Genomic DNA, 20,988 nt, shown 5'->3' with positions numbered 1-20,988 from the left:
TTTTTTATCTCCTCTCTCAGGGGAGTTAAGTGGATTGTTGAAGAGGACTGTGTTAGACCTTTTATTTCTCAGTCTCAACTCTGTGCATGCTTAAAGAGAAAGAGTGACAAAAATACATCATAAGTAGATTGGCTGCTATTATGGAGTTTACTTCAGGGTGCTTTTTTAATCCATAATAATACTGTCTCATTGTATTTGAGCATAGAAAGGTACCCCTTCCAGAATTTCTTCTCTCAAAACCAATTAGTAAAAAACACTGTCTTTCAAAATAGCTGTCAAACTTAGCTTTGGGTATCTGTCTCGGTGTGAAAAGCTTTTTTAGTGCAAACTCTCTCCATTCATCTTATGTTCAGTGATCTTCTGTTTTCTGAGAGCATCCATCTTTCCAGAAGTCTGTGATTTACTCTAGGGGAGTAGTTTAAACACTAAATAATAGTGCTCTCTCAGGTGCAATACTCCAGAATTTTTTCATTGTGAGAAATGCCTCTGGATGTTTTAACTGTTACAGTTCTCAACAGTCATTTTTTTTAAGGTGTGGCATTATATATATTTAAATCATGAACAGTGAAGTATAGTCCTGTTGTAATGGTTTCATTGGTAATCTAGAAATTTTAACTATTATTTCGTATTTGGGAAACTGTGTAGCCTAAGTTCTTTTTTTGTTGCAGAGTAGTTTGGGTTTTTTTCCTTGGAAAGAATATAGCAAATAGTGTGGTTTTTACTGTGTATGTTGATTTTGATCTGCATAAGATGAAAGATTCCAGCTGTTGCTTGTTGTATAACTTTGGAGAAGTCAGGCTTTAACAGCTGCTGTGAAAATGGAGTATCCATTACTAATCTGTATGTATCAACTATCACTAATGTGTGTCACTTAGTGTATCTTGAGTTTTTAATAGTTTGCAAGTTTTCATGACCAAGGGAAATTTCTAAATAGCTTTGCTCAGAGCAGTTATACTACAAGCCATGAATAATTAAAAATACACCCAAAACTCTTTCTTTCTGGTTAGGATGAACATAGGTGTCTCCCTCCTAGTAGGTATTTCTTGTTCACTATAATTATTAGTGGAAATAAGAACAGAAAGTCAAATAGCCAAAATAAATGTTCACCACCTTTGTTGATGGATTGTGTGACGAATCTCTGGGACAGCAGCAGTTGAGGAGATAAATATTTAAGGGAGATAGAGGCATAATAGCCCTTTGCCTAAACCTATGCAGTGATGCAGTTTTGGGGAAACTAGAGAGGGGCTGCAGTCTGGGATGTATAAAACAGATTCTGCAGGAAGAGTAAAGGGAGTTAGTGGAGTAGGACAATGCTCAGATAAATGAGGGAATAAAGCAGCTTTTCTATCCTGGTAAATCCATGTCTCCGAAGTGCATGTGGCCCCGTTCAAGTCTTCTGTAGAAATGTTATTCCATACCTTTTTGGTATGTAATGGGAAGATTCATGTGGCTTATCCCCACAGATAGTGACTGTTCAACTCTGGTGTTTTAGAAAAGAATGCTGAGTGTTAACTGCGTAGTAGGATCTAATAGGAATTGATTATTGGTTCATCAGATGTTCATTTTTCATTTTAGTACTTGAAAAAGGTTCTTAATAATTCTGAATAATTCTTTAAAATCTTGATTATTCTTAAATATTCTGAGTACTTTGGTTTTCTTTTTGTTAAATGTATGTTTCTGCCTATGCAGCAATTCATGTATTTTTTAGTTGCTGCCAGTGAAATCTAAGATTTCTATTAATATTTAAATTTATGTGGAATGAAAATGATGGCAAATTACATTACATTTCATTTCCCTTCTTGAAATGTTATATCCATTTATAAATTGATTTATTGTACGGAGTTTTATATCAATGCTGAAAAGATGTTTAGTTTAATTGGGGGGAAAAAAAGTCATCTTTATTTTAGGAAATTAACACTACTATGAGCATGCTTGTTCTTGCAGCACACTGTTTTTGCTGTCCCCCTGACTCTGTTTCTCTTTGCAGGTCAAAGTTGCAATCCTTAAATACATAGAGACTCTTGCACAACAGATGGATCCAGGAGATTTTGTAAATTCAAGTGAAACTAGGTTAGCAGTGTCTCGAATCATCACCTGGACCACAGAACCTAAAAGCTCAGATGTTAGAAAGGTATGTTTGTTTGTTAATGTGTGCTTAGACTTGCAGTACATTCCAAGTATCTTGGCAAATTAGAGAAATCAATATTTCTTCCCTAAAAAAAAAAAAAAAAAAAAAAAAAAAAAAAAAAAAAAAATTTTTTTTTAGAAACAAACGTACTATTTTGTAGAGAAGAGATACTTTTATATCCTCTTCAACAAACACACCTAAATTTTCTGTATAAAGTATCAGAATTGACAAAGTAAAACATTGCCAAATATATATTTAAGAATATTTAATTAAAAATTTAAAATTAAAACATCTTGAAACTTGCTGCTAGGGTTGTATTTTTATGTATGTTCATATGTTGAGATTATCTTTCATAATACAAGGAATAACTTTGTTTCAAGTGATCTGGTATTAGAGTCTCTTCAGTGGGCCTTTTCTGTACAGTGTTAGTATCGCTTTGGAGACCACCCTTTGTGATACTCATAGCACATTCATAACAGGAATGGTAAGTTTGGTAGCAACCTCTGTTCAGTCGCTATGGGATTTTCTCAAATCCTTTGTGTTTAACCAAAGATAGGTAAATTACTGTTGACTGTTTGACAAAAGAAAGTTTGTGCTTTCATAAGGTAGCATCAAAAGTTTGTTCTTGTAATGCTGCAGTTCCAGTGCAAAACTCCCTTTTCCACCTAACTGTTGTGAAGTGAAAATTAGTATTTGTGAGCTATGGAGATATACCAGGGACACAGAATAACCATGAGAAATGTACTAATGCAGCCTTTGGAAAGGGTTTCTAAATAGTCCTTCCAATTATAGAAAGCAAAAATCTTTGAATTTTGTTTGCAGTTTGATGAAATAGAGTTTGGTTTGGTTTTCATTGTTACCAGCAATTCTGTCTTAGCTGCCATTATCAGCGTGCTAACACTTTTTGAATGCTAAGTAAATATATTTGCTTTATGGCTTATAAGTGCAAGCATTTTTGACACAGAGAACTAACTCTTGTGGGGTTTTTCTCTGTTTATTTCTGCAGTTCGAAGAGTTGCAACAATTAATTTGTTTAGATTTCCTTTGTTATTTTCAATTAAGTTTGAACTTTGACAACTTCATCATTTTTGGAAACAATATCAAAACTTAGGAGGGATGTTTTGTGGGAGAGAATTGAGAGAAAATAGTGGGAGCTGTCTCACAAAGTGTGTAATGTGAAGAGAACAAAAATAAAAATAACTTGAACAACTTTTTGATATCTAGAATGTTTGTAATATGTAATAAAAAACATAGGAGAGATTATATTGGAGACAGTGTTTGTCTTTCAATTCTTATATAACTTAATGAGTACAAGAAAGCAGTAATAGATTGTCCTGTGGACTTTTCTTGCCTAGTGCCATGTTCTAGTGACACATGTAAGGCCATAAAACAGGAGGAGAATTGAAGCAGCACTATCTTCAAAATCAGTAAAGTTTTAGTACTGAGACACGTGGCAAGCTGTCTTATCTGATGGTTCATATCTCTAATAAGCATTTTTATGTCAATAAGTAACTGAATCATGGAAAGAATTGCCAGTCAGTTTAATCATCTGGAACACCTTAATTATATGAAGTTTTCTCATTTTATTTTTTCTTTACGTAACACAACTGTTAGAGGCAAATAACTGCCAAAAGCCTTTAATAACTCTTGAAAATAAAGTTTCACCAATAAGTGGTCAAAGAGTTATTCTAGTGATATAAAATGTTTCATTCTCTTAATAGGCTTCACAGCCTGATATCACAGACTTTTAAATTTTTTTTATTTTAATAAGCTTATAACATTTAGTATGACTTCCTTAAATTAAAAGTTTTTGCCAAGTGTATTTCTGTGCAATTGATGGATTTGGGGGTTTTTGTGGTAAAAACATTTCCAGTATCAAGTATTATGAAAAATCCTCTTTTATTAGTCTGAAGTTGGGCACTCTTAGAGCAGTTCAGTTTTCTGGAAGGTAAAATTCTGTGTTTCAGAACTTAGATTTCTTCTAAGATTAGAATACTTCTGGAAAGAATTTGAATCTTCTTAGAGTTCTTCTAAGAAGAAAAGAAAATAAAAAAAATTCTAATCCTTATTGCAGATTTTAAAGATGTTATCTATATGACTTGACTTAAATCTCAAGAGAGAGCTTATGCTGAGGAGAAGAAAACCTCCAAATACTCTAAAATGCAGGTTTTTGTCAAGGAAGAGAGAAAGAAAATAGATAATTACGTAGCTGAAAATCTTTTGTGAGTCTATATCAATTTTGGTGCTTTAGGTTAAGCTTCATTTTGGACACACTTGATGGTTCACTGCTTGATGGCCCACTGCTGCCTCTGCTTCATCGTATTTTTACCAGCACATTTAATGCAAAACCAATTAATAACCAAGGATCCATAGTATGTACATAGTGTATCAGTTTCTTTCCTCATATGGCCTTGGACTATCTATTTTGTTATTTTATTGGCAGCTTAAATAGACACAGTGTAATGGATTGGAGACAGAGGTAACAGGACAGAAAAAGGGAAGTGGTAATGCCCAAGCCTTTTCTCAGTTGCTGGATTTGTTTTGGTTTTGCTTTGCATCAATTTCTGTTAAAAGACTGACCATAAGAAATAACAAGTAAAAGAGAAACATTAAAGACAGATTGTAGAGGGCATTCAGGGTGTTTGCTTGAAGGGAAGACTACCAGAGGGAGAAGGGAATAAAGTTAAAGAAAACAGCCAGTCACGAGTGTGCAAAGATAATTTGTGGAATCTAACATACTAGTATTTTTGTCATTAAACTTAATACTGCTGGTATGTGTGCTCGTACCTTGGCTTTCCACTTTTAATTAAAAAATGCTACAGGTCATTGCTCTGGAAGCAAAAGAAGGGAAATAAATGTCTAAAAGAATTTTCTAAACTACTTGCTTGAAGTATATTGCTGCATAAGCAAGCTGCCTATCATTCTGTCTAGCATGAGGCACTGGTTCTCTCCAGTGCATGGCAGACCTTGATGGTGAGCTGTATAAACTAGACATAGTTGGTTAATCTTAGAATCAGTTTTGTACTACAAAGAAACTATTAAACAGTTCTGGAGAACTTAATCTCTAGCCTTTGTTTTGCATGTGTTAGTTTAGTTGCTCAGTTGACAGGTTTTTGTCCAGTGAATACTCATCAAACTGCAAACATTACTAAGTCATGCAGTCAACATTCCTTTATTAGAGGGAACCCAACTCTTGTCTAACTTACTGTGTCAGTAAAGCTCTGATTTTTGATTCAGATAAAAAAAATACATATAGTAAAACATGTTGTAGGATGAGGATGATGTTAAAGATGAACTAGTAAAACTGAGGGAGTGGGAGGTGACATCCAGTAGACTACAAACTCCAATACTTCACAGCTTTCATCTTTAGAATATGTAGTCAGCTAAATCGTTCCTCGTGGTGCTTGCCTATCTTTTAAAAAGATAAAGGAAGCAAGGTGGGAAGGGAAGGAGAAGTTAACTAATTAGTTTGACTGTAGGATAATTTATAAACTTGTGATCACAACTTAAAAATCAGGACTCTCTCGTTCCAAATTGAGGTATCTGGTTCTTTTAATTTCTAAAATGGTAACTGTTTATTTTCGAGCTAGTGTGTTGGTTTTCCATCATCTGTAATTACCACTTGCAGAACTCAGGAGAAGGAATTGCAGGCCTGTTCCTGCCTCATGTGTTCCATTCCTCTCTTTAAATTTGTTCAAGTTGCCAAACTCTTTAAAAGCCATTTTGCAAATTCCTTCAGTACTTTTCTTAAGTCAGTAAGGACCCTGGGGTAGAGGAGCACATTTCTGAAAGGCTGCTTGTTCAAATGATTGTGCAAAGTGTAAGCTTGTTGTTGTGTGCCTGGATTTATCAATATCTGAAGTTGCAGCTTACAGCAAATATTAATTGCTTTTATTCACATCTCTTAACATCTTTATTCAAGCTTGATCAATACTTGAGTCACATTTTGTGATTACTACTCATTATAGCATCTCTTGCTGATAAAATTACTTTAGAAACTCAAGTTAACGTCTTCAGTCTGTATTTTCTTCTAGGCTGCACAGTCCGTGCTGATTTCCCTTTTTGAACTCAACACTCCAGAGTTTACAATGCTATTGGGTGCTTTACCAAAAACATTTCAGGATGGAGCCACAAAGCTTCTCCATAATCATCTCCGGAACACAGGCAACAGTGGTCAGGTACCTACACCTCTTTTATTATTCTATCTGAAGTTCCTGATGTTTTGAATAGAAGTCCATTTCAGTAGAGATATTTCTGAGGGCAAGAAGCTTGGTAGTGGAGGGGAGGCAACCCAAATCCTATGTAGAAGTTTGTCTTAGTAGCAGAAATCACTCTTTATGGAATGCCTTTTCTTTTTCCTCCAGAGAATGATACTTCCCAAGTCTTTGTTGCTTCCAAGTTTGAATGTGCTTTTTAAGAGTATTTCATCTTTTACTTCACTCATTTCAAAGTTTTACCTGATTGAAGGCACTAGTAATTGGTTAGCCAATCCAAGAAATTAAATACAAGTTCTTTAAATGTTTTTGGGCACTAGAAAATAAATACAATAGTAAGTTAAAAGGGAAGCTGAAGTCCCACTGGAGTATCTCTTCTCACCTCTCCTTCAGGGATCAATGGGAAGTCCTTTAACAAGACCTACTCCACGCTCCCCAGCAAGTTGGTCAAGTCCTCTCACTTCTCCAACCAATACATCGCAGAACACTTTGTCACCAAGGTAATGTAGGCTGATGTTGCTACAGTTCTGCATCTAAGGCTTCACAGTTTTATCCAAAACTGTAACCCCAACAGTGAAAGTGTGGAGCTAATTTTGCACAAAGTGACAGATGCTGAAAAATTATCCCCCTCCCTCGACAGAATGACAGTACAGTGATCTGCTTAGCTTCTCTGAAGGGTCTGACAAGTGCCAGGGCTGGCCTGAGGTGGGAAGGACTGTGCACGTTGAAGTGCACGTGAATTAGGAAGATAAGGAACGGAAGTGTTCATCTCTAGCAAATGTTAGAATAGATCAGCTTGGTCATCAAACAGTATTGGGGAGACTAAAGAAATAGCAGCTCATAACTGTTCTGGTCTTTAATTTTGTGATACTGATGTTGTCAGTGAAGTGGACTTTGTAATTTTGCTTTTAGCAATCAACTTACTGCGAAAACTGTTGAGTTTTATAAGTCCCCCTTATTTTGGAATTTTTTTCAGAAAGAGAGAATGGTGTAAAAATCTCAGTTGTTTCATATTTATAAGAGTAAAACAGAACAAAAGAAGTTTGTTTCTTCAGGCAGGTACTACTACATAATGTATCCTTCCCTTAGCTAGCTACTCCCAGTGCTTTCTCTGTCAGTGGCAGTACACTGACTCAGTTGTACCATAGTACAATTCTGTTATGTGGAGAGCCAGCTTTCTTCCTTAATGTGTTTCAAGAAAAATAATAATTTTATTAATCTTTCTTGAGTCTCTATAGTTCCATGCTAATGTTATTTAAAAATAAGAGGTTACAAAGTAAACCCATCTTAATTCCTGTGTCCCTCTCCATGGCCTACAGTGCATTTGACTATGACACTGAAAATATGAATTCTGAAGATATTTACAGCTCTCTTCGTGGAGTCACTGAAGCCATTCAGAATTTCAGTTTTCGTAGTCAGGAGGATATGAATGAGCCTGTAAAACGAGATTCCAAAAAAGATGATGGTGATTCGGTGAGTATTTGAACTCAGTGCATCTTGGTGTCAGTAAACCAAGCTGATGACTGATTTATTACAGATTATAAAGCATCTTTTTCAGTAGGTTTATATGTTACAACTTCTGAAATGGGATGTTTTTCATAAATTACTTCAGAGCTTCAGAAAAATGTGTTCCTAGACTTGAACCACATTTTGGAAATGGAAATGCTAATTCTAAGTAGCACTATCTGTTTATTTAAAATGTTTGCAATTTAAAAATAGATTATCTTGCAAAACAGCTGGAGTTCAGTTTTTCAGAGACCTGCACCTTAATATATGTTTTTCCAAAGGTTTTATTTTATTCTGTACAAAACCTGTGGCTTTTTCAGTGCTATATGTGTATATGCTTAAACATGTTTTTAATTAGCACCAAACTTCTGAGATAAAATACTGACACCTGTTTCTAGTTCATGAATGTTTTTTGGACTATGTACACTTCCTTTTTTGTTTGTTTGGGGTTTTTTTTTTTTTTTAGGAAAGCAAATTTTAGGGAATTGTTTCTAAGACTTCTTATTTGAAAGCTAGTTTGAAATTTTTGCAATTTGTAAGTTTTTGCTACATAGATGAATTAGTAATGTAGTTTATTGAAAAAGGTAAGTGTGTATTTCATGCTCGTATGATATTTCTTTTCCTGCAGATTTGCAGTGCTGCTGGAATGGTAGACCTACGAGCAGGAAGTGGTGTGAGTGATACAGGCCGAACAGCTCTTGATAACAAAACATCATTACTCAATACAATGCCTCCCCACTCTTCGCCACGCTCACGAGATTATAACCCTTATAATTATTCTGATGGCATCAGTTCGTTTAATAAATCTGCTTTGAAAGAAGCCATGTTTGATGATGATGCAGAGCAATTTCCTGATGGTAAGGTTCAGATTGCATTCTGTGCTAGAGGAAAAATGGTGAGATTTTCCATCTTTTAGTTCAGTTTCTGAATTTATTATGAGCATTATATGTATCAGCAGTGCTGCTTCTTTGAGAGGTTTTTACAAATCACAGAATCACAGAATGTTGGGGATTGGAAGGGACCTCAAAAGATCATCCAGTCCAATCCCCCTGCCGGAGCAGGAACCTAAATGAGATCACACAGGAAGGCGTCCAGACGGGTCTTGAATATCTCCAGAGGAGGAGACTCCACAACCTCCCTGGGCAGCCTGTTCCAGTGCTCTGTCACCCTCACTGTAAAGAAGTTTCTTCTCAAGTGTAAGCAGAACCTCCTGTGTTCCAGCTCACACCCATTGCCCCTTGTCCTACCACTGGGCATCACTGAGAAGAGCCTGGCTCCATCCTCATGACATTCGCCCTTAACATATTTATAAACATTAATGAGGTCTCCCCTCAGTCTCCTCTTCCCCAAGCTAAAGAGACCCAGCTCCCTCAGCCTTTCCTCACAAGGGAGATGTTCCACTCCCTTAATATTCTTGGTGGCTCTGTGCTGGACTCTGGACAGCATTTGAAATGCCGTATTTCAAACTAGTTTCTTTGTTAGTGATCCTTTTGAGTGACACCCTTGGATTACTCGGTATTTGTAGAGATTAAGGGTAAAAATGAGATGGAAACAGAACTATATTGTGTACTTCTGGTAGCACATCCTGTAGCAGTATTGTCAATATAAATTACTTACCAGATCGCTTTATGATTGAAATTTAAAGTCGCAGGGGGTGGGGAGGAAAAAATATTTACAGCAAGGGAGTAAAACTGGATGAAACCAGTTTGGGAATTAGGTGAAAGATTAAGTATTTTGTTAGTAAGATGTTTGTGTTTGAAACATGACATTGGTGTTTTCTATTGACTAAACATTCTTAAAAAAAAAACAAAAAAAAAACCAAACTAAACAACCAGCTTTTGCCAGGAAGGTGGTTGGTTCATTTAGCCCACGTAAATCTAGGAACTTGGGCTGTTGTTTTGTAGGCTTCTAGAGCTTCCTTTTAATATTTCTCAGTATATCTTTGGGTATTTTTTTATATCTAAATGTTGGGAAGGTTACAAATTATCACTATTATCGTTATTTTAAAAAGTAGTAGGTGGGTGGTTTTCATAGTCTGGTATTCATTATTGTTGATATTTCATACTCAGTTATAGATTAAAATAAGTTTTTAAACAGATTTATTAATAGTGAGGGACAAATGAATTTTCTCCCTTCTGTCTGTTTTGCTTCTGTCATCCAGCAAAGATGCGTTTATAGGAACTGTTGAAAAACAAAGCTATTTTCTGGCATAGTGTTTTATTCAGCTATTCTCTAAGTTGGCTTTAAGCTTACATTAAATTAAAAACAAACTCATAAGGTGCATTTCTCTTTTTCTCATCTGTTTAGTGAAGAGGCATGTGGCCAAATACTGTCCTCTGAAAAGTATTGAAGGGAAAGCAAATTTTTACAAATCATGTAATGTAAACATCAACAATGAAATACCTTTGTCATCCACATACAGAGCCAGTTCGTGATCGAGATTCTGTGTTAGAGGAATCCTGTTGTTACATGGGATAAGCCTCTTTATACCTTCTGACAACATATTTCTTGATATGGCCAGCATGTTCTGGTTTTGTCAAAAATAATGACTAGCTGGAGTGAAGCATCCCCATCCAGTATTAGTTTGTCCTAGCTAGAGGAATAATGCAATGCATTATTTAGATCTGCTTTTTAATGGATCTTAAAAAAGTACTTGCATTCATTCCTGTGTTCACCCTTAGATTTCAGTTATACTATGTGCATTCTGTCCTTCGTTACTTTTGGAATTTCATCTAAGGTAACTTGAAAAAGTCTGCATGAGAAAAGGTACACCCTGCAGAACACTTTGTGCCTACAAGCAATCCCTAAATTAGGAATTGCATGCTTTTCCCATAAATCTGAAGTGCTTGTTGGATGTTAGATTTTAATTTTCAGAAACTCAGCAGAATTGCTGCCCATTAATGACAAAGTCCTGTTTTTACAAGACTCCCAGCTATCCTCTCATGTGTTACTTGGAGAAAGATGCAGAAATAAAGGGCTAGATAGGAAAACCTTAGCTGCTTATATAGTCCTGTCAAAAGCACAGAGGCATGAAGGTGTATTCTGCACATCTAACAGTGGAAAATTTCCAGGGGAGGAGATGCCATAGTGTACCCCAACATGGCCATTTGAGTGCTTTGCCTCTCTTAGAGTAAAAAGGTTTCCAGAGTAACAGCCTAAATCTTCCAACCAGTAGCACTTCCCCCCCAAAGGGGAGATGCTCTTTATCCAAAGCATAGGAAAACCTGGTTTTCTAAGTCACTTCCAGACTCCTTAGTCCTCAGTCTCTGGTTGAAAAACAGTGTTCCTCTTCAGAGAAGCTTGCTTATTTCAGTTTACTTCCATGGATTTGTTTTCTAAACATCTTCCTTTTTACCTCCCACTTTGTATATGGGCTTAAGATTTCTGCTTCTGTGCCTTGCCATCTTTTTTTCTTTCAGACCATTCCTCTGATTTATCATGATAACTTCTAATTTTTATCCTGTTCTCCAGAATGTTTGTAACTGCTCTTAAATTGATGTCATCTGCAGATTTTATAAGTGGTTTCTGTATTTCTTTGCTATCATTATCAAAAGCATGAAACAGAACCAGGCTTTGCACAGACCTGAACAGGGACATCACTCCTGCCCTCCTGGATTATTAGAAAGCTGTTTATAATCCAGTCACCCTGCAAATGATTCATTAAGTTTTGCACCCACTTTGTTGGCATTTTTGGCCACCATGTTTGTGTGGTTTCTGTGTTAAGATGCTGTGGGTGACAGTAGGAATTCAGGACATAGGTACGTGTTTCCTTTTAACCCCTACACTGTATATTTGACTGGCTTGAGAAGAGCTGTTCTTCATCATGTATTTATATCTCTAATGCATATTTTAATTCATTCAAATGAAGGACTTGCATCTGCTCCCCCTCGTTTGTTTTCTTTCTGAAAAAGAAATTTTGAGAGTAGACTTTAAATATGACTTATTTGATGCTTCTCCATTCTTATCTGAAGAATGTTTGGAAATGAAACACTGGATGCTGAGTCATACAGAGGAATGGAAGATACAGGCTGTGAAGGCACATCACTGTTGGTTGTCTTAATGTTTTTCAGGAATTCCAGCTATTTCCTCCACTGATGGAGCTTCTTTCTTCCCATTATTCCTGCATGGATATGGCTGCTACCTTCTCCTCTCTTTACTCCTTCCCTCTATATGTTCAAGTTGCCACTTCTTCCATTCTGATACTTTCACAGTGAAAATAACTTTATTCAAACAAATATGGGTAGTTTTGCTAATTACGTGGCAATATGCATTCCCCAAAATAGGATTTACTGTAGCTCTAATCCTCACAGTCTGGTAGAACAAGTGTAGTAGTTCTGGTAACAAAAGTAATGACCTTGCTTCTGTAAAAGTGATTGTCTGTTCTGCTCATCTGTACTAATTAATGAATTCCCTAGTGCAATTTCAGTCTGTTAATGATCCATTTAGAAAGTCTGCAGAGTGTGTATTAATACAGAGGCAGTAGAAGCGTTTGCAGAAGAAAGTTTCCGCTTTCAGGTGCTCATGCTCCTGATTATTCATGCAAAACAGAATACAAATAGGAATGTTAGGTACAAAGCCTGTGATTTTTAAGGTAACTGATGTGTTATTTTAAGATACTTGGTAAGTGGGTATTCAGCTTTTACTTGTTTCTTTGTACAGGTGCTTTGTACAGCATTCCTAAGTTACAGCATCGAATACAGTAATACAGGATGTTCAAGGGCTGTGGTTTCTCAGTATATGACCTAATAAATTTGTTCTGGATAATGTAGTTTATCTGTTAATAAATGGAATAATTTTAGGAAATACACAATGCAGGAAGATTTGCATTTTATGCCAATACTTTCAACCTTTTTCCAGAAAAAAAGTCTCTCTGTTAATTTATCCAAAATCTCAGTGCAAAGATGGAACTATATGCTTTTCTTTCTTAAAGGCTCAATGAGTCTTGAGTGAATAGATGCAATAACTTGATATTTAATTTTCATGGAGACCATTTTTAAGTTTCTTGACTGTTTGCATATCTCTCTGTTCGCAGTCCAGTGTTTACAAAAATGGGTCGTGTTACTAATGTGTTTTTCTATCATCGTGGAATCTTCTCTAATGAAAATTAAAATCCAGAGCCATCTCATAATGACTGCTATCAGGAATCTCTGTGGGACTAACCGACTTGGTTTGCTTCTATTTCAGCTATTTTGTATCAAGCGCCATTCTTGTGCATTTTTTTTTTCACCCTGTTTGTGTTAAAAGCCTAGATGTTGCTGTGGCTTTAAAAAGTCTTAAACAATTCTGTAATACTAACAGAAGGAAGGGTCATATGGGAAAGGTGGCACTTAATGTATAGATCAGATTTAAAAGGATGCAGAAGTACTTATCACTTTGGGTATTGCAAGCACAAAAACTCTTCCAGGAAACTAGCTCACAGGGGTTTGGGGTTTGATTTTGGTTTTGTTTTTCAATATCATTGTAGGGTTGTTTTGGTGATTGTAAGCTTGTTCAGCAGTGTTGGCTGCACTGAAAATGTAGTAGTCAAATTGCAATTTTTGCAGACACATTTGGGGAAAAAAGTAAAAGCATGCTAGAAAGCCAGCTGGCCATCCTAGAAAATATTGTTCAGTTGTACAGCAGGTGTTAATCTTTATTTGCAGTGGTCTGAGAACGGTGTTTCTGTATTACTTTTTGACAGAACCTCCCATGGACCATTCTGATCTGGTTGCAGAGTTACTGAAAGAGTTATCAAACCATAATGAGAGAGTTGAGGAAAGAAAGGCTGCCCTGTATGAGCTCATGAAGTTAACTCAAGAAGAGTCTTTCGGTGTTTGGGATGAGCACTTCAAAACAATACTGCTTTTGCTGCTTGAAACACTTGGAGATAAAGAGGTAAATTTAGATGAATCCAATTAAAAATGTTAACAAAGCACATTGTTTACTTTCAGTATCTTTGAAATTTGTATGGGTTGTAGGAGGGGCACAAATTCCAGTTACTCTTGAAAAAAAACTAAAAAAAATGTGGAAATACAGAAATGTCGTGAAGTCTGAATGCCCTGGTGGTGAAAAGGGCATCAGTAATACTTACCTTCTCAAATGCTCTTATTTGTTGATTCTCACACAAAACATTAAATGAAACGTTTTTCCCTGACATTCAAAGCTCATCCGTTAATAGCCCCTGATGGAATCTAGCATGTCAAAACATCATGTGTGGCAAAGCATTTAAGCATATTTCTGAAATACAGTAATACTTACTGTAAAGAGACTGAGTTCTGTATAACTGTTCTGTACAAGGGCCATGTTTTTGAGATTACTGAGGATCAGAAATACAATATTTGCTTTGATTAAAAAAAAAAAAAAAAAAAAAACAAGTAAAAAATTTTTGAAAAATATGTTTGCATTATATGATCCTAAAGGTTTTAGCAGCACTTGTGAAGAGTTAAGTTGTTTGCAACTTAACTTCTGGATAACCTAGATAACTTGATTACGTTAACAACATGTTTATGGTATGGCACCTGAATTACCTGCAAACAGAGAGATTGAGAAGAATGAGAAACTGAAGATTTTTTTCCTAGCTTTATTTGTTAACACTAGATTCATACTGTATATATGCATAGAGCATAATCTGATATTTTTCCATTACCAAAGACTCATCCAGCTGCTGAACAAATGTATGTCTGTTTAGAGGTACATAACTCATTTATTGTAATATTAAATCTTTAGCATGCAATTAGAGCTTTGGCATTGAAAGTTCTAAGAGAAATTCTAAGAAACCAGCCAGCAAGATTTAAGAATTATGCAGAGCTCACAATCATGAAGACATTAGAAGCACATAAGGATCATCATAAGGAGGTTAGTAATCAGTTATTCTATTTGTTTGAGATTATGACAAATTACTACAAAACGAAACAACTGTCCAAAAAATGTTTGAGAAATTAGCCAGATCTTACTGAGGAAGTAATTTAATAACCAAGCATTCAGCTTGATTTGCTAACATGGGTATGCAAGAAAAAAATAACTGCAGCTTTATAAGTTCTCAAATGCTTAATATCAGCCTGAATAACAATTGCCTTGTCCAAGAGGACATAGTAACCGACAATGTGTCATTGCAGCTCTCCAGGGAGTAACTGAAGGGAATTTTTTCCTTGTATGACATCTTAATGTATGATATCTTCCTTGTATGACATCCTTTTATACATCCTTAAGAGCTCCAGATATAGGTGTCCTGGAACTCTACAACAAGCTTTTAGATTTCATTAAGGTTCGTGGTTGAGAGATGGGACTGAACATGGCAAGGAATTGTCAACCTTTTCCATTTTTAGCCAGCTCTGCACCATTAGAGAGCAGGGCTTTGAATGTTGTTAGGGGAGAATGTTATCAAAAGGAGGAGTTGGTTGTGGCTGAGAAGAGTGAGGGGATTCAGAAGTAGAAGGGTAACTGTAACCTTGCTCAGAAGTATTAGTGATACACAATAAAGGATAATACATGTGGATGAAAGAAACACATATACAGTAACCACCCCAATATTAAACCGTTTACATCAGTGTCACTGATGCTATGGAAGGAATCCAGATTTATTATTAAATTATATATCCTCCTGCCCTCTCCATGGAAGGGCACTTTATGTGGAACTTAGTGTGGTCTTCCAGGTTTTGAAGTTTGACTGCAGTACCTCTCATTCCACTGACTTCTGTCACTCATCTGATACTCATTTCTTTTTTCCCTGCACCCTCTTGATTTGTTTCATATACTGTATTTATTACAGTGTCTTGTCCCCATCTTTCCTTCTCTGTTACTGTGCTTTTTCTCCCTCTTGGTTTCATGTAAATGAGTGAGAGAGTAAAGGGGACAAGGATGGAGAGGAACAGTTATGGAGGTTTTTATACATCATTGATATCCAGATCACTGATTTTGTACAGTAGTTTGTCTTGCTAGATGGCAGGCACCACAACTGCACTAATACGAAGATCCAATGTGAATTTTCTCTGTTGTGCCTATGTTGTATCCTGAGCTTCTGTACCTATTGACTTCCTGCCTGATTACTCTTGTTCTGTGTATTCTTCAGGCTTTAAGTACTCTCTTGTCGTAGTTTCCTTCAGACTTAAAGGGGAGGAAAAACAGCTAGATTGACTTTTAGAAGTAGCAAAGTAGGCATGTAATTAAACGTGGTTTTGAGATGAATGTGCAAACATGTCTCATCAGTGATCACTGACCCAAGAAGCAATAACAAATGACAACACAAGAAATTACTGATTTACAAAGGTGGTGATATTTCAATATGTAGCTGGAGGGTATTGCAGAATAGAGAAATTTCAGATCTGATTCAACAAGCAGATTTGAAAAACTGGTATGCATGTTGCTGATAGATTAGCCACAGAATATTGGGAAGAGTCTTGCTTTTAGGAAAGTATGTCCAACAACTGGAATCTTGTGAACAGTATTTCAAAGGGCTCTTCATTCACAGATTTCTACAATATGCATAAATTCTACATAAAGTTCTACAATTTTCTGCTGAAGACCATTGCCATCAGATAACAGACCATAGTAACAGTCTCTTGTAAATCATTTTTCCATGTCTCTTACTTACTCTTTCAATAGGTGGTGAGATCTGCTGAAGAAGCTGCTTCCATGCTGGCCACTTCCATTAGCCCAGATCAATGCATCAAAGTTCTTTGTCCAATTATCCAAACTGCAGATTACCCCATTAATCTGGCTGCAATCAAAATGCAGACGAAAGTCATAGAAAGAGTATCTAAAGAAACCCTTACGCAGCTTTTACCAGAGATTGTGCCAGGTCTAATACAGGTAAGGAGAGAAGAAAGAAAAGAAGAAGAAAAAAAACCCAAACAAACAACCAAAACCAACCAACCAAGAGAAACTGTACATATAAGAATTGCAAAGCCTTTTTAAAAATAATAGCACTTGTCTATCATGAAGGATTTTATGTGCATGATAATTGCTTTGACCCAAAATGACTCAGGTAGTGGGAACAAACTCTTTGATTGGCAAGTTGCTAAATTATAATTTTGCTTAGGACTCACAGGAAATCTCAGTAGGATATAAAGTACTGGTTATAGTTAAGCTTAGTAGATACTTTTAATTATAAAATAGCTTGTTGTCTTTATCTTTTTCCAAGTTGCAATCATTTGGTCCGAAATTGTCCATGTTGCATTTGTGTATAATTGTAGGGTTTATCACTTGGGGTTTAGGGGGTGGGCAAGAGGAAAGAAGCAGTTGATTGGGGAAAGTTTAATAAAACAAAGATATTGGAGGTTTCTTTTTCCCACCTTATCAAGAGCCAAGATACATTAATTTGCATGTGATGGATAAAGACTCTTCAGAGTTTGACAGCTGTGTTCTGCAGATTTCTGTCTTTGGTTGTGATCTGATCATACATCTGCAGGAAAGTGGGGGCAGAGAAGGGGGTGGGAGTGAGACAGCCGGGCATGAGGTACTAGCAAAGTGGCAAAAAACCAAAAACTCATTAAGGAACGAGATGTGGATTAAGTGAAGAATCTTTAGCTGTTAAGAGAATACTTCTTTCAGAGTGAGGAAGCTCTAAATTGAGTGGTCTCCTGCTTTAAGTAAATATCTGTATAATACAGAACACTTTCTCTCCTATACTCCCCTGTTGCATGACAGCAGCTCTGTTTTCGGTGTAACTTATGAACAGGATTGTGTGGGTTTTAATTTCAGTCTGGAAAATGATTATCAATGGTGATTAATAAGCAGCCTGCTTTTTAAGTGCATGTTCTGTATTTGCATGTTTGGGTTTTTTTTTGGTTGTAATGCTTCATTGGGCTACACTAGCATTAATTTACTGTAGACTTCAATGTATTTATTATAGTAAACAAGGAAATAGCTTTCTGAGGCTTTTAATCATTAACTGATAAGGTATTAATGTTGATTTTATTGCTTTCTAGGGTTATGATAATTCAGAGAGCAGCGTTCGTAAGGCATGTGTTTTCTGCCTTGTAGCCATTCATGCAGTAATAGGTGACGAACTAAAACCACATCTCAGTCAACTCACTGGCAGTAAAGTAAGTAAAAGATACCATTTAAAGAAATCTGCTTTTGTAATTGCATGTATGCATTTCCATTTTGGTTGCAATTGCCAGAAAGTTTCATGAAGTATATACTTGAATGAGAACAGCAGGGCTACTGAAACTCTCTGAGGATTAATATATCTTAGTCATAAAATATTCAAAACTGAAAATCCATAGATCTTTCTTTATGAAAGTGTGTGAACTTTAGCATTAAGATAAATACTAAATTTTGTTTATTACTGCTGTTGAATGGATTTAGTTACTGGTTGTATCCCCAGTAGTAGTAATAAATAGAACAGTTTTATTTATTCTGCCTCTGTGTTATTTCGCCTTCATCAGTCCTTTCAGTACCTCTCATTTGAAATGATAATAATAGTAATCAGTCTGTTCAGGATATTTGTGATTTTATTGACATCTTTTACATGCAGTTTTTTGCGTGCAAACAGATGTATGTTAATTTTGAATCTCCTTGTTCTTGTGAATAAAACACGACCATTAATTTTGTCTACCTTTGAATTAGTTATATCTTAAAAATATTCTCTGGCACTGATTGTGTTGAATGTGATTCTAGACAGTATTGGAAGCTTTAGTAAGTATCGGCATCAACAGCTCTTTAACTAGAGGCTTAAAACCTCAACATCAAGGAAAAAAAAAGCTACTTTATTTAGAACAGCATTGTAATTTGAGGAAAATACTCCGTTTGTCTTAATCTACCTACCTTAGATCATTCTCCTCTTTACATCCTTAAAGAAGCTTGAGCAGTTTTCCTTGTGACAAATTTTGCTATTTGACGTTTTTATTAACAAGTATGTTGTTACCTTTGAATCAACTGTGTAAAATATAATTTTGCTTTTGGGGAAAAGAACATATGATATAATGTCTCCTTTGTTGTACTATTTCTGTATTCTGTACAGTTTGCAAATACTAAACAAAGTGAATTTCTGGCTTAAATTTGCAGATGAAATTATTGAACCTTTACATCAAACGTGCACAGACAGGCTCTGGACCAGGGGATACAACAGCAGATATGTCTGGACAAAGCTAATGAAGCTGGCAAGAATTAACCAGGTCTCCTAAAGCAAGGGCAAGGCCCTCTTCAGTGAAAGGAAATTCTTACATACAACTTCTGGAACTTTTTTCTTGTTTTGTTTTGTTTTGTTTTGTTTTTTTATTTTTCTTTTTTTTTTCCTCCTTTAACCAATGGCTGTCCTCAGCCTGCATGTGACTGTTGCAATAGAATTATTCCAAATCCAAGAAAAAACAGTATTAACATCAGCTGATCAAAGCAGAATAAAATTTAAAAACAATATAATCCATCAGTTAGCCTGTTCAGTCCTCTGTGTCTTCCCATTAACTTTTGCCAGTGTTATTGTATTAAAGATTTTTTTAATGCTAATTAAAAAGGTATGCTTTAAGCTTCAGAAGTTAAAATATAAATTCTGTTGCTTTTATTCAGCTGCAGATAACATTACTTTTTTATTGCTGTTTTGTTTGAGGATCACGTCCTTCGCTAGAAACAAGAAGTGACGTGAAACAAGGCTGAACTAGTCTGAACTGCAGTGAGACTCCTTCACTGTGTTGGTGGTTCATCATCTTATTTACAGCTTGTTTGGGATATTCTGGAGATTGAGAAATAGGCCTATAAAAAAAAACAAAAAAAAACCAAAACACAAACCACAAACCAAAACTGGATCGATCCAGTTCTGTAAAAGTGATATTGTTCATTGGTTGTATGTTTGTTGCATAAATAAGAATTTAGTGTGCGCAGTAGAGGACTGGTACAACCAGTACCTCTTAATGTGGAAGACAGCCCTTTCAGGGCAGCAGTGCCGACCTGGTGATAGTGTGGCAGTCTGCTTTTGAGCAGCAGAGTTAATGGTCACTTGATGGACGTGAACCATCCTTGTCACCTTTCGTTCTTCAAGCAGGATGCTTCAGAATGGAGTGCTCTGCCCAAGCATGCTCAGTATGTATTTATCTTTATCACTAGAATGTTTCCTCTCAACCTAATTGCTGGAACAAGTAGTCTTGTATTGTAACTCACATGGGATTTTATGACAACAGTGCAGAAAACTATTTATTCGTTACCTTCTTAAAAGCACCAAGATTTTCTGCATTGAATTTAAGTGGGGAGGGAGGGGGAATAGTCACAAATGCTATGGATCTTGCCACCTTTTAATTTAAAAAAAAAAAAAAGTATATATATTTTGGATGAGTTGGGAAAGCTGCACCAAATTATTTGCATGGTTTTCTTGAATAGCATCCTCAAGACCCATCTGGATTAAGGTGTGGAAATGTTTCCAGGGTTTGTTTTTCCATTTTCTTGAAAGAGTTAGTTTATTGTGAATAATGGTTCTTTGTATTTATGAACTTGATAATGGAAAGAGAACAAAGATCAAGTAAATGTGTCCCTAAAAGTTGTCTTTTCTTTTTCTTTTTTTTTTTTTTTTTCTTTTTTTTTCGGTCTTTGGTCTTGGACATAAGCAGCAAGCTAATTAACTGAGAACTGGGATGAAACAGTGCCCTTCCCAGGAATAGTGGAACTTTTTTTTTTCCCCTGACTTTTTTTTTTTTTCCCCTTTGATGTTGTCTAGTTGTAGGAAGTGTATCCTGATAAGAGAGAAAATAGTGGTGCCAAGGATGATGATCTGTGCTAGGCTAAAATTCTCTCTACCTCTTCAGGGTGACTCATTTTTGACTGAGCTGCTGCATATAGCACCTGGTGGAAGAACTATTTACAGAAATTATTATTGTTGGGTTTTTTTTTCCTTCAAAATTATCACTTAATGTGTATTCAAAACCCTGTTCTTCAACATTGCAGTGGAATATCATAAGAAACTACTTATACACTTTACTTGCTATGAACCCTAAAAAGCAAAACTGAATAAAAATGAAGTCAGGTGATTGTAGTTACATGAAAGGTTGTTTTCACTTTAGTTTGAAGTGAATGCAATAGAGAGAGCTAAGATGTGGTTGTTAAAGAAGCAATGCCATTGCAGAGATTTATTTGGAGGAAAAGCTGTAGGAATATATGTAAAGATTTCAAACCACAACTGTGGCAACTCGTCGCTAGCCCCTTTTAGCAGCTACATCAAGAAAATAGTGTCTCCTC

At 35.9% G+C, this 20,988-nt stretch overlaps 1 protein-coding gene across 1 annotated transcript in view; it reads left to right on the top strand.

Annotated features, from left to right (window-relative positions):
- CLASP2 (cytoplasmic linker associated protein 2) overlaps positions 1-19,498 on the top strand; it is a gene marked incomplete at its 5' end in the record, with an annotated part of 58,680 nt that extends 39,182 nt beyond the window's left edge. Inside the window, 10 exons of the mRNA XM_029086674.1 lie at positions 1,988-2,131; positions 6,163-6,306; positions 6,736-6,842; positions 7,662-7,815; positions 8,477-8,705; positions 13,529-13,722; positions 14,554-14,682; positions 16,429-16,635; positions 17,754-17,870; positions 18,835-19,498. Of these exons, the coding sequence (XP_028942507.1) occupies positions 1,988-2,131; positions 6,163-6,306; positions 6,736-6,842; positions 7,662-7,815; positions 8,477-8,705; positions 13,529-13,722; positions 14,554-14,682; positions 16,429-16,635; positions 17,754-17,870; positions 18,835-18,921 (1,512 nt within the window). The remainder of the gene's footprint in view (positions 1-1,987; positions 2,132-6,162; positions 6,307-6,735; positions 6,843-7,661; positions 7,816-8,476; positions 8,706-13,528; positions 13,723-14,553; positions 14,683-16,428; positions 16,636-17,753; positions 17,871-18,834) is intronic.
- Between the last annotated feature and the right edge of the window lie 1,490 nt (positions 19,499-20,988).

The sequence above is a fragment of the Antrostomus carolinensis genome, unplaced genomic scaffold, assembly GCF_000700745.2.
Source record: "Antrostomus carolinensis isolate BGI_N321 unplaced genomic scaffold, ASM70074v2 scaffold51588, whole genome shotgun sequence".
NCBI classification, from domain to species: Eukaryota; Metazoa; Chordata; class Aves; order Caprimulgiformes; family Caprimulgidae; genus Antrostomus; species Antrostomus carolinensis.
This window is presented reverse-complemented; position numbering and strand designations above follow the sequence as displayed.